Source organism: Mus musculus, chromosome 5 (assembly GCF_000001635.26).
Source record: "Mus musculus strain C57BL/6J chromosome 5, GRCm38.p6 C57BL/6J".
NCBI classification, from domain to species: domain Eukaryota; kingdom Metazoa; phylum Chordata; class Mammalia; order Rodentia; family Muridae; genus Mus; species Mus musculus.
Genome location: NC_000071.6, coordinates 127520936 through 127538956, shown reverse-complemented (window position 1 = coordinate 127538956; position 18021 = coordinate 127520936). Strand labels below are relative to the sequence as shown.

Below are 18021 nucleotides of genomic sequence, written 5' to 3'. Positions count from 1 at the left end.
GCTGAGACTTGAATTTTCGCTGTAGTTCAGCCAGCCTTACAATGAGAGTTTCTGTTTGATTTTCTGCAACTTGAGCTCTATTGCTACAAGAGAGAAGATTCTCCTCAAGGACACACTTAGCAACTTTTAGATCGTTTACTTGTGTCTGGAGCCTTTCGATTTTATCACACAACTCCTTCCTTTCATTCATCATTCTTTCCACAGATACTAATAGCAGCCAGCCAGTAAAATCATTTTCCGATTTTTTCCCCATCTTGTAGAAAGCTTTGTGCACTGAATCACCTAATTCATTAAGAAAATCAAGGTCATTAGCTTCTTTAAGTTCGGAATATAGTTTCAACCATGGGTCTTCAAAATTCTCTGAGCTCCCAGGAGGGAGAGAATCTGGAGAGGTTTCAATAGTTGAAAGTGCTGGTGGATCAACAAGCCAATTCCAGTATTTTAAAAGATTCATCCTTGTACTTCTGTTACTCTAGAACCACTCCTGGTACCAACTTCTGTATTAGTTAGGGTTCTCTAGAGTCACAGAACTTATGGATAGTCTCTAGATAGTAAAGGAATTTATTGATGACTTACAGTCGGCAGCCCAATTCCCAACAATTGTTCAGTCGCAGCTGTGAATGGAAGTCCAAGGATCTAGCAGTTACTCAGTCTCACGCAGCAAGCAGGCGAAGGAGCAGGAGCAAGAGCAAGAGCTAGACTCCCTTCTTCCAATGTCCTTATATTGTCTCCAGCAGAAGGTGGAGCCCAGATTAAAGGTGTGTTCCACCACACCTTTAATCCCAAATGAAAGGCGTAGCCCAGATTAAAGGTGTGCTCCTTAAACTCGGAGATTCAATCTTCTGGAATCCATAGCCACTATGGCTCAAGATCTCCATACCAAGATCCAGATAAGGATCTCCAAGCCTCCAGATAAGGGTCACTGGTGAGCCTTCCAATTCCGGATTGTAGTTCATTCCAAATATTGTCAAGTTGACAACCAGGAATAGCCACTACAGCAAGTATCTGTTTAGGGGACACTGCCTGGAACACGGCTCAGTATGTCAGATCTGCTGGGCTCTCCCAAGATGCCAGAGGACTCCCAGACTTGGGGTTTATAAACATGTGGTTAGTTGCTGCCTATTACATAGGACCAGAGTTCCCCAGAATCAGGGTTTCTTCCTCAGGATACCACCAGCTCCATATTCATGAGTCATAGGCCTTATCTGTACCCACTAATGAGATGGAGTTCAGGATGTGGCTGTATGAAACTGCTGGAATAGTGGCTGTTTTGTACCTGACCCAGAAACCTCATTTTGCCACACAAAGCCACAGCAGTATGATTCACCAGGTCATATGGGGGTGAAAATTCAGAGCCCCTCCCCTCCCAGTCTTGACAAAATGAAACCATCTAGTCCGAACCTCCTGCACATGCAGCAGAGTTGGCACTTGTTACACGTGAGCTCCCCTCTTTGTCCCTCCACAGCATGCCAAGTGGCATTCAGGAGCTCAACAGAACTAGTGACCTCAGACTAGAGCCTGAGTCCCAGGGATGACCCAAGCAGATGAATCTAAGCCCCAGAAGAGAGCTTGTCCAGGCCCTGCAGATATGAGCCTAGGACCCAGGGAAGAGCTGAGCTCTGGAGATGAGACTTTGGGGATTCACTCCTACACCAAAGGCTGCCCGCTCCATGCTTCCCCCAGCTCTTGCTGATTGGATGCTCTGCTCTGCTGTGTCAACAGCTAGAGGATGGCCACCTCCTGACTCATGCCAGGAGGCGATTTTCATTTCCGCACACACTTATTTCCCCAAAGATATTGATCTGCATTCCTGGAAATCTCGCCACTGGGCTCCAAGTCAGAGTCCCTTCCGCGGATCTAAAGGTTGTTCTCTGTGTAACCACGGTGGCATTTTGTTTCTGGATTTGGTTCACACCTGGCTTTTGTAGGCTGAGAGATGAACTCTTTGCCTCTAGAACATGGAGCAGATGTGACATTGTTCTCCCAACACGTTGCTGCTCAACCAACTGAGATTTTTTTGTTGTTGTTGTTAGTCCATCAGCATCTTCTATGCCCCACCCACTCCTGGCATCCTCTGTTGTTTGCTTCTCCGAATTCATCTCAGAGGATATTTAGGAGGTCTCCTGCCCTGCAGGCTGGATGTAGTGAACAATGATGATTATTTTTAGTTCTTTTCCTTAAGGAGGAGATTTTTAAGTATTAGTGCCGTGAGTTAATGCATGTGTTCTCAGCCTGACAGAGGCATTCCTTGTCTAGAATTTAGAAGCAATGTTCTGGAGAGCAAATAGATTTCAGTTTGATAGGATAAATATAAGGAGGGAGAAAAGAAAGGAATGAGAGAGAGAGAGAGAAAGGGAAGAAGGAACGAAGTAAATAGGAAGGAAGGAAAGAAGAAAGGAGGGAGGGAGGGAGAGACACCAGAAGGCTGGAACCAATCCCCACCAAGCCCACTTACCTTGATGACATTCTCGTCTGTGGCCTTGCACTCCACCAACTCCGAGATGTCCCTCAGGGTGCTATTCTCTTCCACCGACACCACCCTGACAGGCATGGCCACCGTCTTCCCTGTGAGGATGGCTGTGTTCAGGAGTTCAGTGTCCTGCCAAAGAATCAGACACATCAGGTCAGGGGACAGTCTCCTTTCTGCTGGTGCTACGTGATGCTTGGGGACGCTCCTGAGGTCAGCACTAGGCTGCTCCTCTTAGACCTACAGTGGCACTTTCCTGAGGAATTGCATCAGAAGGACATTCTTCGGAATAACAATGAAGAACATTTTTAGTATTTCAGAGACCCAGCAGAGTCACACAGCAACCAGGTGACAAGCAACAGAAGCCAGTTTGGAGTACGATAGGAAGAAAGATACCAAGCTCAGTTGATTAATGCCTGTCGCCACCAGAAAAAACAAATATGCCCAGAGCCTATGAACATATCTTACATGGGGTAATGGCTGGTTTTGTTTGTCAGCTTGACAGCCCGGGAAGAGGAAATCTCAACTGAAGAGCTGCCTCCATCAAACTGGCCTGTGGGGTGTATTCTTGATTGACGGCTGAGGTGGGAGGGTCCAGCCAACTGTGGATGGTGCCATCCCTGGGCAGTGCTTTGGAAAGCAGGCTGAGCAGCTTCAGAGGAACAAGCCAGTAAGCAGCACTCCATGATCTCTGCTTCAATTCCTTCCTAGAGTTCCTGCCCTGACTTTTCTCAGTGGCGGAGTGTGACCCGAGAGTGAGGAGCTGAGACCAACCTTTTCCTTCTCGGGTTGTTTTTTTTTTGATCATGGTGTTTATTCTATCGAAAGAAAGCCATGTAGACCGCCTGGGAAGAGGGACTTTGCAGGTAGAATGAAATGTCATGGTTTCAAGGAGAGGTACTACTTCTTGAGCTGGCCCCAACAGAATCCTAGACCCTGAGGCAGGAAGAGTCATGAGGGTCAGAGGAAGAGCTCAGGTGGTGTTGATGGAGAGGAGGTCAGCGTAGAGGTGACCAGTCAGTCCCAAGGGTCCTGAAGACAGGAAAGGCAAGGGGAGATTTTTCCCTAGGGGCCCAGCCCTGTTCCACAGCCCAGCTGGCTTTCACCTCACACAGCTCAAGGTCGAACCTCTGCCCTCCAGATGGTAGATAAGACAAGACCATCCTCAAGTCCCTGATTGTGGAGTAGCTGTGGCTTCCAGGTGCCACTTTACCCACTAAAGTACCCCCCAAACTTCCTTTTTCTGTTGCTGTTTACAGTGTTGGGTGTCGAAGTGGGGAGCTACACGCTAGACCAGTGCTTTACCTCTGAGCCACATCCCTGGGCCCACAGGTTTCCTCTTTCAATTGAAGCTTTATTGATTTATAGTTATTTTACAAACCAAACTGTCTCTCTCTGCTGCCCCTCGGGAGCACACTTCACCACACCTACAAGCATATCTGCTTGTCTCTTTGTGTCAATGGTCTGGAAAAATTGCACACATTATCTATTAGGTGATGGAGAGAACTCCATTGTTTTTGAGTTTGCAGGGTGGTTACCACCTTCTCTTGGTGGCCACATGAATATGCAAACAGATCTTGGAATCTAGGGGGACTGACTGGCACCTTCTGCCTTGGTGTGTGTGTGTGTGTGTGTGTGTGTGTGTGTGTGTGAATTTCTTGCATGTCTCTTTCCACAGACTCTTCTCCAGCGTCACCACTGTTGTCTGAAGCAGGCATACAGGGCAGAGAGGCTCCCTGTTAGAATTAGAGACTCAGCTTCCCAGACAGTGTCCTCACCCTGAAGTCGAACAAAGCTCTGCCTGCCTTTACAGGGTGCCTGGGACTCCTGAAGTCAGGTTCCAATTGTGGGTGGCCTTGACCTGGCTATTACAGATGCTAAGAATACTACGGAAATTCCTCAGTCAAGGTCATTACAGGTAATGTGCTCAGGGTTGTCTTTGAAATGGTCTCAGTGAATAGCTTCATTAAGCAGTGTGGTCACTTATGGGGACCATAATTGTGATTAGCTTCCTAAATGGTTGTTAAAGCTTAACAACTGTGTGTGTACACACACACACACACACACACACACACACACCACCACCACCACCACCACCACCACCACCACCACCACCACTATCAGCAGCAATAGCAGTAGAATCATTATACCTTGGCACTCATCTCTGATCAAAGCTAGTTGAACATTACCAATTTCTTACTGGTCACGTCAGTTTTAAGAATTATCAGTCACAGAAACACGAAACAAGGAAAGAAAATCTTTAGCCAGTGAAGATACTCTGACTCACACTCAGGGGAGAAAGTTCCCTGTATTTAACAGCCGTTCTGCTGACCAGTTAGCTTCAGTGAGTGCCTGTTGCTGTGTGGGCCAACAGTCTGGCATTCTAGATTCTCCCCTGACTTCTCCATCAACTTCAACATTGCCTGGATCACATTTATCAAGCTTCTACAGGATGAAGTGGCTATATCATTTGTGACTACTTGACATCTATGAACTGTCAAATCCAGACCGCTTGCATTCTGGGCTCCTTTATAGTATAAGACAGAGTAGCTTAAAAGAAGGGACAGTTATTCCTCAAAGTGCGGGAGGCCAAACACTCATGACTCTGGGGCTGGTGAAGACAAACAGCTTAAAACTGTATGTGTGTGTGTGTGTGTGTGTGTGTGTGTGTGTGTGTGTGTGAAAGAGAGGGGGGGAGGGAGGGAGGGAGGAGAGGAGAAAGGAAAGAGAAACAGACACAGGAGAGAGGTAGGGAGAGGAAAGAGAGTGAGAGAGTCCTCTTTACATGCTATGCTGTTGGCTACATGGGATCAAACAGGGCCTCAGGAAGCTGGTGTCAGAGCCTCACAGGGGGTGTGAAGGTGTCACCACCACGAAGAGGCTTCAAGCTTGCAGCTGTGTCTTTGCTGTCCTGTCCCTCCTCCCACTTCCATTATACATGAGGTAACTACTCTGCTTTGCAAAAAAAGAATTAGTACCAGGCATGCTAAATCACTCCTGTCCCTTGGAATTCTGGAAGAGTCTGAGGCTCCCAAGAGAGATTCCCATGTGGTTTGTATTCACATCAATCTCTCTGTCTATTTCTGGACAAATTACACTTTTACCTTTTTGATTAAGAGAATAGAATAATTTCTGATGCATTAAGAAGTCTTAGGGATGCAAGCTCACTAATAATGACAGGGAAGTGACCAGTTGTGGCTGGAGTGCTCAGCCCTGGAGTGTCTGCGGGGAGCACCCCTGAGATTCCCTGGAGAGGAGATTCTGGGTGTGAAAGAATCAGGGTGGGTCTTCACAATAGTCACAAATAATATAAAATACCTTGGTGTGACTAACTAAGGAAGTGAAAGATCTGTATGACAAGAACTTCAAGTCTCTGAAGAAAGAAATTGAGGAAGATCTCAGAAGACGGAAAGATCTCCCATGCTCATGGATTGGCAGGATTAATATAGTAAAAATGGCTATCCTGCCGAAAGCAATCTACAGATTCAATGCAATCTCCATCAAAATTCCAACTCAATTCTTCACTGAGTTAGAAGGGGCAATTTGCAAATTCATCTGGAATAACAAAAAACCTAGGATAGCAAAAACTATTCTCAACAATAAGAGAACCTCTGGGGCAATCACTGTGCCTGACCTCAAGCTATACTACAGAGCAATTGTGATAAAAACTGCATGGTACTGGTACAGCGACAGACAGGTAGATCAATGGAATAGATTGAAGACCAAGGAATAAACCCACACACCTATGGTCACCTGATCTTTGACAAAGGAGCTAAATCCACTCAGTGGAAAAAGAACAGCATTTTCAACAATTGATGCTGGCACAACTGGCGGTTATCATGTAGAAGAATGCGAATTGATCCATTCTTATCTCCTTGTACAAAGCTCAAGTCTAAGTGGATCAAGGAACTCCACATAAAACCAGAGACACTGAAATTTATAGAGGAGAAAGTGGGAAAAACCCTTGACGATATGGGCACAGGGGAAAAATCCCTAAACAGAACAGCAATGGCATGTGCTGTAAGATCAAGAATCAACAAATGGGACCTCATAAAATTGCAAAGCTTCTGTAGGGCAAAAGATACTGTCGATAAGACAAAAAGGCCACCAACAGATTGGGAAAGAATTTTTACCAATCCTAAATCTGATAGGGGACTAATATCCAATATATACAAAGAGCTCAAGAAGCTGAACTCCAGAAATTCAAATAACCCCATTAAAAATGGGGTACAGAGCTAAAGAAAGAATTCTCAACTGAGGAACACTGGAGGGCTGAGAAGCACCTGAAAAAGTGTTCAACATCCTTAATCATCAGGGAAATGCAAATCAAGACAACCCTGAGATTCCACCTCACTCCAGTCAGAATGGCTAGGATCAAAAATTCAGGTGACAGCAGATGCTGGGGAGGATGTGGAGAAAGAGGAACACTCCTCCATTGCTGGTGGTATTGCAAGCTTGTACAATCACTCTGGAAGTCAGTCTGGCGGTTCTTCAGAAAACTGGACATGGTACTACCAGTAGATCCAGCAATACCTCTCCTGGGCATATACCCAGAAGATGTTCCAACTGGTAATAAGGACACATGCTCTACTATGTTCATAGCAGCCCTACTTATAATAGCCAGAAGCTGGAAAGAACCCAGATGTCCCTCAGCAGAGGAATGGATACAAAAAATGTGGTACATTTACACAATGGAGTACTACTCAGCTATTAAAAACAATTAATTTATGAAATTCTTGGGCATATGGATGTATCTGGAGGATATCATCCTGAGTGAGGTAATCCAATCACAAAAGAAGTCACTTGATATGCACTCACGGATAAGTGGATATTAGCCCAGAAACCTAGAATACCCAATATACAACTTCCCAAACACAAGAAAATCAAGAAGGAAGACCAACTCGTGGATACTTCATTCCTCCCTAGAATAGGGAATAAAATATCCATGGAAGAAGTTGCAGAGACAAAGTTTGGAGCTAAGAAGAAAGGATGGACCATCCAGAGACTGCCCCACCCGGGGGTCTATCCCATAATCAGCCACCAAATGCAGACACTATTGCATATGCCAGCAAGAATTTGCTAAAAGGACCCTGATCTAGCTGTCTCCTGTGAGGCTTTGCCAGTACCTGGCAAGTACAGAAGTGGATGCTCACAGTCATCTATAGGATGGAACACAGGGCCCCCAATGTAGGAGCTAGAGAAAGTACCCAAGAGCTGAAGGGGTCTGCAATCCGATAGGTGGAACAACAATATGAACTAACCAGAACCCCTAGAGCTTGTATCTCTAGCTGCATATGTATCAGAAGATGGCCTAGTTGGTCATCATTGGGAAGAGAGGCCCCTTGGTCTAGCAAACTTTATATGCCCCAGTACAGGAGAAAGCCAGGGCCAAGAAGTGGGAGTGAGTGGGTAGGGGAGCAGGGTGTGTGGGGGGGGGAGGGTTTAGGGGACTTTTGGGATAGCATTTGAAATGTAAATGAAGAAAATATCTAATAAAAACAAAACAACACAAAAAAGAAACAGGGTGAGTTATGATTCAGCTGGGAGGAGGACTGTCCACTGCTAGGCTTCCAGACAGACAAGGCAGAAAACATGGCACCGGGTGAGAAAATCCAGATGCAGCTAACCCTAGATCAGGAACCCTATCCAGCTATCCAGAGCTGTGGCAGGGACTATGATGGAGATAAGCATGGGGTCTCCTGCCTAGAGACTGAACATTGTCAAATTATACAGCGACTCTGCATGTTGTAATCGCATGCAGGACAGCACATTGCATGCAGGACAGCACACTGCCAGTTAAGAGGCAGGCTCCGGGGTGTCATCACCTAAGCAGGGTGCACCCTGGTTTTTCAGGTCCAGCAGGTCTCTGATGGTCAGATATCATGGCAGGAATCACCGAAGAATCCAGACTGGGAGGGGTCAAGAGCACCACAAAAGACCTACAGAGCCAACTAATTTGGACCCATGGGGGAATCACAGAGACTGAACCACCTACCAAAGAGCACACATAGACTGGACCTAGTCCCCCTGCACATATATAGCAGATGTGCAGCTTGGTCTTCATCCTGGTCCCTAACAGTTGGAGCAGGGGCTAACTCTTACTTGGACTCTTGTTGCCTGCCATTGGATCCCTTTTCCCTAGTTGGGCTGAGTCGCCTGGCCTCAGTGGAAGAGGATACACTCTTAGTTCTCATGAGAAGGTGTCAGGGCCAGGTTGGTACCAAGAAGGGGTGGCCTCTCTTCCTCAGAGAACAGGAGAGGGCAAAGGTGAAGGAGATGAAACTGAAAGGAGAGGAGGGAGGGGGGCTGCGATCAGGATGTAAAGTGAATAAATAAATTAATATGAACAAAAAAGAATCCAGGCTGGATGGCCACAGTCACCTAGGACTGAAGCATTGGACCACCTGGGGCTGAGGTAATCGGTATTTGGTGCCATTTAATAGTGCTAGACCTGGAGCAATTGCATGAGCAATCAGGTCCTTGTGTGAGCATGTGCGTGGTTCCTCTGCTGGTCCACGCCTTCCTTGTACCTTGTCCAGGGAACTCTGTCTTTGGAGGATGTTTCTGATGCTTTCTCTAAGATCCCTGAAGATGAAACAAAACTTACACCCCTTCGTGAGGGGTCCACATCCTTCATCTTCTTCTTTTTTCTCCGGGGAGCACCTTTCCTTCTAGGACCCCCTGAATGATCTCACCTAGAGGGACAAAGGTCCTCGCTGGATGCAGGAGTGGATGAGTTTCAGACCCCTGCGGTTCCTGCAGGTTGTCTAAGATGACCCCAGATGTCAGTCGATACCAGATAGGGCCTGAAGCCCCACATATGGGCTGCACTTAACCTCAGATATATTCACATGGAAATATCAGCTCACTGTAGCAGGCTTGTGGCTGAGCCTGGGATGAAAGAGGCACAGCTCTACCCTGAAGCAAGACACTAGCTTCTCTGTCTGCCTTAGGGCTACCTTGTCTTCATGTCCTTGTCATCTGGGGCATCCTCACCTCCCATATCAGCCTTCCCCATGGTTGCTGGGGAGCACCAAGTGCCCAGATTTCTCTTTCTCTTTCCCTCTCCCTCTCCCTCTCTCTCTCTCTTTGGTTTTTCAAGACAGGGTTTCTCTGTGTAGCCCTGGATGTCCTGGAACTCACTCTGTAGACCAGACTGGCCTCAAACTCAGAAATCCATCTGCCTCTGCCTCCCAAGTGCTGGGATTAAAGGCGTGCGCCACCACTGCCTGGCCAGATTTCTCTCTTTTTACAGACAACAGCCACGGGGCAGCAGTGTACCTTTGCAAGCTTTATCTGAACTTGACCCCATGACTCCATTTCAGGCTCACAGGCGCTGAGCCTTATGACTTAGTATCTTCAGGGGACAAAAGTCTACCCTCCCTCTGCAGAAATATTCCGTATAAGTTTTCATTCAGTACAGCTCATACAAAGGGGTGGTGGGGGTGTGTTTACCATGGAGGAAACGGAGTTCTAGAAGACCTCATCTCCCAACCAGACCATCTGCTGAAGTCTCTCTTTGTGCTAACCAGTTCCCCTGCCCAGCTAGTGTTGAGCTAAGCCAGGCAGCCACAGCCACAGCTATGAGGGCACCAGTGTCACAGGACTTCATTTCTCTGGGAAGTAGGACTGACTGAGGTTGAAAAGGGTTCTGGCTAAAGTCAGGCCATTACACAATTTTCTCCAAGGTGAATCATCTCTTTACTCTATCTTGTCTGCATTGATAACATTAGGACAACCCTATGCATTTATAGATTTTTTCCTCTATGGTGGAGAAAGCACATCACTCAACATACCATCCCCTCTTCCAGCGTTGTTTTCGGGTAATTTCATAAAGTCACTGTGGTCCCAGAGGGCTCAGTCAGGCTCAGAGGCTGGAAAGAGACCAACCTGACCACCAGCCAGGCATCTCACCCTGATCCTCTGGACCCCAGGACACGCTGTGCTCACAGATACACAGGAGCTTTCTCCCTCTACTGTGAATGCTGCTTCTTGTGATGCTGAGGACTCCGTGTTCTGAGAGCAAGCATTCCTAGACAGTGTCTTGTCAAGCGTGCCTCTGTCCATTGGCTGCTTTTCCAGCTCCATCTCAATGAGAGACTCTCCTGCCAGCCCTTACCAGCATAGATCCTCTTTCTTAGATCTTGTTTCTCTTCCAATTTGAGGGCCAGGCTCAATAGGATGCTGTGAGGTGGGCTTGCCTCATGTCTTGTTCAGGGGAACAGGCGAGCATCCTTGTGTGTGACTGGTGTAGCCCCCAACCCTTATTCGAACCCCAAGCCAGTGAAGATTTCAATTCAGGAGCATCACAGGATGGTATAGCCCAATCCCCAGACAGTAAGGACTCCCATTCAGGAACCCACTGGGATGGTAGATGCTCTCCATCTTCCAGCCTAGGTAGCTGGATCATATTTCAAGAGCCCCATGTTCCACACAGCAATGAGGCAAGTTCTTTAATACACTAATGAGAAGACCCTGTTCCTATTCTGCTGGAGTGTCACATCTTCCAGAGCCTCTGTCTCCCTCTACTTCTTTTTGTACTTTCTTAGCTACTGTGACTTCATCTCTGCACACACCTTGTTCCTCTTATATGGAATACTGTTCCCGCACATAACCACACGGTTCCGACCTTGCTTCCCTGTACTACCTACCTATATACGGCACTGAGTAGTACTACTGAAAGATGCCTATCAGCGAACACTTCTGAGTGTGTCTGGGAGGGAATTCCCAAGACATTAGATCCCGAGGCCTCTGAGTGGTTGACACTAATTCCTGGATGGATTCACAATCTGATGATAACACTGTGAGAGGTGAGGACCCGTTGGGAGAAGTAAGTCACTAGGGGGTGTGTCCTTCGGGCTGGGTCCTGGTTTCCTCCACTTCCTGTATCTTCTTCTCTGCTTTTTGTCTGGCAGGATGTGAACAGCTGTCCTCCATCACTCACTCCCGTTGCCATGCTGTACACTGTCCAAGTGCATGGGGCTCAGTGGCTATGATTGAGCCCTCAGAAACATGAGCCAACAATTGCTCTGTCCTCTCTTGTTTGTTTGTTTAAGCCAGGGATTTGAACATGGTCACAAGAAAAAAATAACAAACATGGCAGCTATGTTTTTCCATAGTTCATCAGTGCCTCTCGAGAGATATGGTTTCTATTCAGATTTGCAGCCATGCCTGTCTCCTCCTGAAAACAAAACTCTACAAAAGAAAGAATTCTCTTCTCCTCCTTCTTCTTCCTCTTCTTCATTTTCCTCTTCCTCTTCTTCTTCCTTTTCTTCCTCTTCTCCTCCTCCTCCTTCTTCTTTTCCTTTTCCTCCTCTTCTTCCTTCTCCTCTTCCTCCTCCTCTACTTCTTCCTTCTTCTCCTTCTCCTCTTCCTCCTTTTCTTCTTCCTCTTCCTCCTCCTTTTCTTCTCCTCTTCCTCCTTTTTTTCTTCCTCTTCCTCCTCTTCTTCTCCTCTTCCTCCTTTTTTTCTTCCTCTTCCTCCTCCTTTTCTTCTCTCCTTCCTCTTTCTCTTTCTTCCCCTCCCCGCCCCACTTGCTGTTCTACTCCGAGCACCTGGAACAGCCACTGCTGAAGAACTCTGTGCTACAGACATATGATAAGAGGCAGAAAAAACAAACTGCCTACAAGTCTTTCTAGTTTGAGTTTCTGAATATACCTACAGGGCTGTGGCTGTAGCTCAGTGGGTAGAGCACTTGCCTGGCATTCACAGAGCCCTGGTTCAACCCCTAGCACCTCATAAACCAAGCATGGAGGTGCATACTTGTAACCCAGAACTTGGGAGGTAGAGGAAGGAGGATCATAAGGTCAGAGTCATGCTTGGCTATGCAGTGAGCTTAAGACTAGTCTGGGATACCTAAGATCTGATCATTTGGAGCCTAGCCTTCTTTGAAGGTCTTGGATTAAGGACATGGTACTTGGATGCCTTCCTGGGTCTGTACATGAGACCAAAATCCTGGAAGGGGCTGTTGTTTCATGGTTCCATCTTTGGAAATGAGGCCAGGGCTTGGATCAAGGACCACAGTCTAAGAGTAATGGGTGGTATGGAATGACAAGCTGTGTTAATCATGAGTCAGAGTCCCCTCAAAGCTCCAGCTTTGGCTTCGGAGTTCCAACACTTGGAACTGACATGCTAAAGGCCTGCATGCCAACAGCATTCTGATTGGTTGGTGCTACCATCTACTCTGGTCTGATTGGCCTGAGCCTGTATCACTCTATCAGATTTTGAATATCATTCATTTGTACTCATGTGAGTGGTAAGTTTCAAGTAATCAGTGGATTTTCTTTGTTGTTTTTGCGTGCTTTCTAAGTGATTCCCTAGTTTGTTGTAAATAACTCAGTAATGGTGTGTGTGTGTGTGTGTGTGTGTGTGTGTGTGTGTGTGTGTGTGTGCATGCACAAATGAGAGGTTTATATAAGTGTCTTTTTCAATTGCTCTCAGCTGTACTTTTGGAGACAGGGTTTTTCTGGTCAGAGTTAGGCTGGCTGACCTGTGAGCCCAGCAATCCTCCTGCCTCCACCTCTTCAGTGCTGAGATTACAAGCATACACCTCCACAGCAGTGTTTTATGTAGTGCTGGGAAGGCAAGCACTTTACTAACTGAGCCAGCTCCTTAGCTCTCAGTACAAATACTTGGTAAAAATTGCAAAGAGCTTCATGGGCTTCCTGGGGGCACCTGGACAATCAGGGTAGAAGAGAGTCACCCTTGCCACAGTGACCTCCCAGGGTCCAGGCACCCTCAACGTTTTGCACTGTGGGTATTCATCACAGGGAGTTAAAAGCCAGCTTCATTCCTCCACTGTCCTGCAACTTTGTTTTTGTGCCAGCTACCACCACTGGAGGAATGCAGAGGTCCCACGGCAAGCCACTTACCCATCCTTTCCAGGGAGTTACTGCTGCTCTCCGAAGGTAGCTGAGCAAATTTCTCTCCTTCCCCGAGGACACATGCTAACACCTCTGCGCGCCTCACAGCCACACAGCAATAATTCCAGGTCCTGGCTCTGTGGGGAAACCCAACTCCCACCTCATTTACTTCCAATTTATTCATGGTACAAAACTGGGGTGCGGGAGGCAAACTTAACTTAGCTGTCAATTTGCTTCTAAGGCAAGATGGAGACTCCATTCTAAAGCGTTCATTTAAAACAAGAAAGCAATTCAATTTTGCTAGGCACCATCTACAAGGTCCGGAGCGGTAACTCAGCTATTAAACAAGTCACCCTCTGGGGTGGCACATAAGAATAAGTTGCATGAACGTCTCCAAGGAAAGCCAGTCGCTTTGCAAGTTTGCTGAGAAGTGCTTGAGAAATACATATTTTATTTCGGCAAAGTTGTGGCAGATTCTTGCACTTCTTAATTACGTGGACACGGCTGCTACAAACTGAGGGTGGTTTTCCCATGATCTTACAGTGGGTCCTGCTCTAGTGATGTCATGAGGAAGAAGGAACCAGGGCTGTCTGCTCAGGAAGAGGGAACCTGGGCTGTCTGCTCATAGCCCTCTGACTTGCATGGGGCACAGAATAGAGAGCATATCTTTATGTGTTCATCCCTAGGACACTTGCCTTTCCAAAGCCATGGGGAAGAGTCTATCCCAGGTCCCTTGTACCTAGGAACTGGAATACAAATGATGTGAGCCCTTTGTGGTCTTCCTCTCGTCTTCTCCATATTCATTCATTCTCATTCATATTCTCTCTCTCTCTCTCTCTCTCTCTCTCTCTCTCTCTCTCTCTCTCTCTCTCTCTCCTCTTCCTTCCCCCCCTATTTCCTCTGTGTGTGTTTGGAAGAACATTTGAATCAATAAAGGTGATCAGAGCCAGGCATATGCTGGGCAGTCTTTACAAACTTAACACAGACTGGGAAGTCACCTGGGAAGAGGGAGCCTCAGTTGAGAAATTACCTCTTTGCATAGGTCTCTGGGCTTTTCTGTGGGGGAGTTTTCTTTATTAATGATTGGTGTGGGAGGGCCCAGCCTACTAGTGGTGCCATCCCTGGGCAGGTGGTCCTGGGGTGTCTAAGAAAGCAGGGTGGGCAAGCCAAAAAGAGCAAGTCAGTCACAAGTCAGAGTAGCATTCATTTGTGGCCACTGTTTAGTTCCTGTGTCCAGGTTCCTGACTGATTGCCTGCCCCGACTTCTCCTGATGATAGACTGTAAGAAAAAAATGTGCTGGCTTTTGTTTTTGTAGGTAGGGTTTTTTCCTGTGTCCTGGAAGCCACTCTGTAGACCAGGCTGGCCTCAAACTTACAGAGACCCACTTATCTCTGCCTCTCGAGTGCTGAGATTAAAGGCATGTGGCACCACACGAGCTCAGACAGAGGTTTATCATGGCGGCAGAAGAAAACCAGTACACACATTGACCCGCAGCTGTCTACTCAGTATTTGAGGAGAAGCAAGAGGATTTCTACAAGATTCAGGTCAGTCTGATTGAGCTCCAGTGTGATCCCCCACAGACAGATATACAGGCAGACAGACAGACAAGGAGAGCTTTCTACCTCTGTATGGGTATGCAGATAAAACAGTAATCTGTCAAAGGGCAGACTCCCTTTTTCTCTCCCCTCTATCTTTCCCTTTTTCTCTTTCTCAACAGTCAAGGTCCAGAAACCCCAGGATAGTGTCTGGGACCCTTAATCCCCGTGTCAGAGCAGCGCTTGGGCCACACTCTGGTGGTCACACGATGTCTGTGCCAATGCTCTGACATCTGGCGAGGTACTGGCCAGTTAATTGGGGAAACAGATACATGGGATTCTCCTGCCAGCCACACCCACATTCAACTCGGATGGATGGAAAGAAAGAGCATCTCTGCCAGCAGTGCTAGCATTTCAAAGAGGATGGTACCCAGTGGGAGATGCTTACAGAGTTGTGTGGGCTGGCGACGGCAAGATGGGAGCCAGTGCTTGTGGGTAATCAGGGGAGTGGCTTCCCAGGCAACTTTCCCTTGATTTTCTTACAACCACACACCGATTCTTTATCATTTGAGGCTTTGGGCTGTGAACACAGAAAGGAACAGAAGGGGGTTTTCTGGAATGGACTAAGGTGTGGGGAGGGCTCAGGATAGGGTAGGCTCAAGTGTGGGGTGGGCTTGGGTGTGGGTGGCTTAGGTTCACGTGGGTTTGGATACAGGCTGGGTATCGTGATTGTACCTGGGCAGCAGGGTCTGTCCCACTTGCTTGGGAGATGCCAGCTGGTGTAAGTCAGATAGTTGAGGGCTCCTATACCATGCCAATCAAGAATGGAAGGATCCAGCTGGCCCCGTTTGAGTGATACCCAGTACTGGCAGTGAGCCAGGTTTCTATACAAGTCACTGGCATGGGATTGAGGAGTTTACAGTTCTGTGCTCTATCAGACACTCTGTGTATGGTGGCTCCCAAGGCTCTGGAGAGGGTCAGAGGAACCTCCTGGCTCAACAGTCTGTCAAGACCTTTGGACTGCCCCAACTGTACTTCAGCAAAGGCCAGGAAGCTCCCGTGCCTCATAAAGCTCAAGGGACTCATCTCCTATTTTAGCGTCGACTCCCCAAATCTATCCTGAACTCCCGGATCCAACCTGACCATCCCAGGGACAGCCTTAGCATCTGATGCATAAACAACCATTAACACCACCCCCTAGTGGCTGAGGTGGGGAACGGCCCATGGTGTAAACAGACCTTTTCTTTTTGAAAACTTTTGACAATTTCCTACACATGTGCAATTGTACTGTTATTGTATTTACCCCGATCACCCTCTATTATCCCTCTCCTACCCCTCCTGACCCCCTTCTTTTTGGTGACCTACCACGCCTAGATGGTTAAGATTTTGTGAAGATGCCACACACTGGATATAGAACACAGAGAAGTCCAGCTGGAGCTTAGCTGGAAGCTTCTCTCTCTCTCTCTCTCTCTCTCTCTCTCTCTCCTCTTTTCTCTTCTCTCTCTCTCTCTCTCTCTGTTTCTTTGACTTTCTGTCTCTCTCTCTCCCTGTGACACAGTCTTTCACCAGCTAAAGCAAACTGCAGGTCACACAGCCTACTCAACAAGTAGAGTGCAGTTTATTCCAGGGCTTTGCTGCTCCTCATCCCACATTGTGTCTCAAGAGGTGTCAAGATTCCCCTCCTATAATGTACCCAGGACAATGAACTTGAGCAACTTTGTGCAACTTCACTTGCTTCTGCTTCATAGTCTTAGAACGGCCCATCTCTCAAAGGCTCTCCTGGGCCATTTCCAATTAATCTCTGCTCCAGCCCCAGGCAATCGCTGACTGCTCAGTCTCTGTAGTTCTGCCATTTTTAGAAATGATCCCCAGAATGCCTAATTTTTAAATGCCTAGTTTCCCCATATCTCAGTTTTTTTTAAAAATGTGTGTATGTGTGTGTGTATGCACACACGTATGCATGTCAAAGTCAGAGAGCATCAGGTGTCCTTCTTCAGGAAGCCATCTACTTTATTTACTGAGATAGCATCTTTCACTGGCCAAGAACTTGCCAAGTAGAGACTCTACTGGTCTTCCCTGCCCCCAAACCCCTGAGATTACAGGTATGTGCTATCATAGCTGTTTTTGTTGTTGTTTTACTTTGAATTTTTGTTTGTTTAATCCCGTCCTGGATACAGGCTTAGGTCCTCATGTAAATACTTCACCATTTGCATTCTCTCCCCAGTACCTGTTTGTTTGTGTGTGTGTGTGTGGGGGGGATGGGGGGTGGGGTGGGGGGGTGGAGTGTGGGTAGGGTTAGGGAACTACTACTAAACCCGAGGCCAGGCTCTGGTTTCCTAGGGTATTCCCCAGCTCCATCAGCTGCTCTCCCCTGTGAGCTTTTACATTCCCCTTTCTCTTTAAGGAACGTGTCTCCAGGGTGCCTGAGAGACTATGAGGTGCAGACAGACAGCAGCATCCCAAAGTTGTCTCCTCCCCCTCCCCCTCCAAAATGGAGTTTGGGATTCAGATTCATGCAAATCTTCCAGGAGTTAAGGGAAACATTTTCCAGCCTCCTACACCTCAACTCTACTTTACATTTAATTTTGAGCATGAAGAGTAATCCCAGCGTAACATTCCCCCATTCCCCTTTCCCCATCTTACAGGGAACCACACTATTTTAGACAAATAAGAGTCCAGGGATATGAGGAGATCGCGCCTCTTTCCTGCAAATGATTAGGGATGAGGAACTAGTTTGTGGGCTCTGTGGCTCCTAAGAACCAGAGATTTCTCTGAGGACTGGTGACAAGGGACCTCCATAATGAGGAGCCGGATGACAGCAGGCAGGCTCTGGCATCTGTGATAATCCACTTATGTTTCTTTAAATTAGCATGCAAGTCATCACATGGCAATTCTGAGCAAAAGGTCTTCAGTCTCCATCCTCCCCAAACCCCTGCTGCTGGTGCTCCCTGCAACCCTCTGTCTCTCTGATGTTTTCATGTCCCACACTTCTGGTCTTTACCCATAAGCCACTGAGTCCAATTACTGCTGGCCACAAGCTCAGGGGTGTGGGGGCACCCACAGGAGTATAAGCAACCCACCAGTGGCCACATATCCCAAAGATCTCAGAGGTAACCAACTACCAATAGATCCGATTATCATTTAGGCTTTGTGCTC

General features: G+C 47.3%; 1 protein-coding gene across 1 annotated transcript in view; it reads right to left on the bottom strand.

Annotated features, from left to right (window-relative positions):
• The window catches only part of Tmem132c (transmembrane protein 132C), a 323965-nt gene that overhangs the window by 26834 nt on the left and 279110 nt on the right, over nt 1–18021 (bottom strand). Inside the window, exon 5 of the mRNA NM_175432.3 lies at nt 2456–2599. Within this exon, the coding sequence (NP_780641.2) occupies nt 2456–2599 (144 nt within the window). The remainder of the gene's footprint in view (nt 1–2455; nt 2600–18021) is intronic.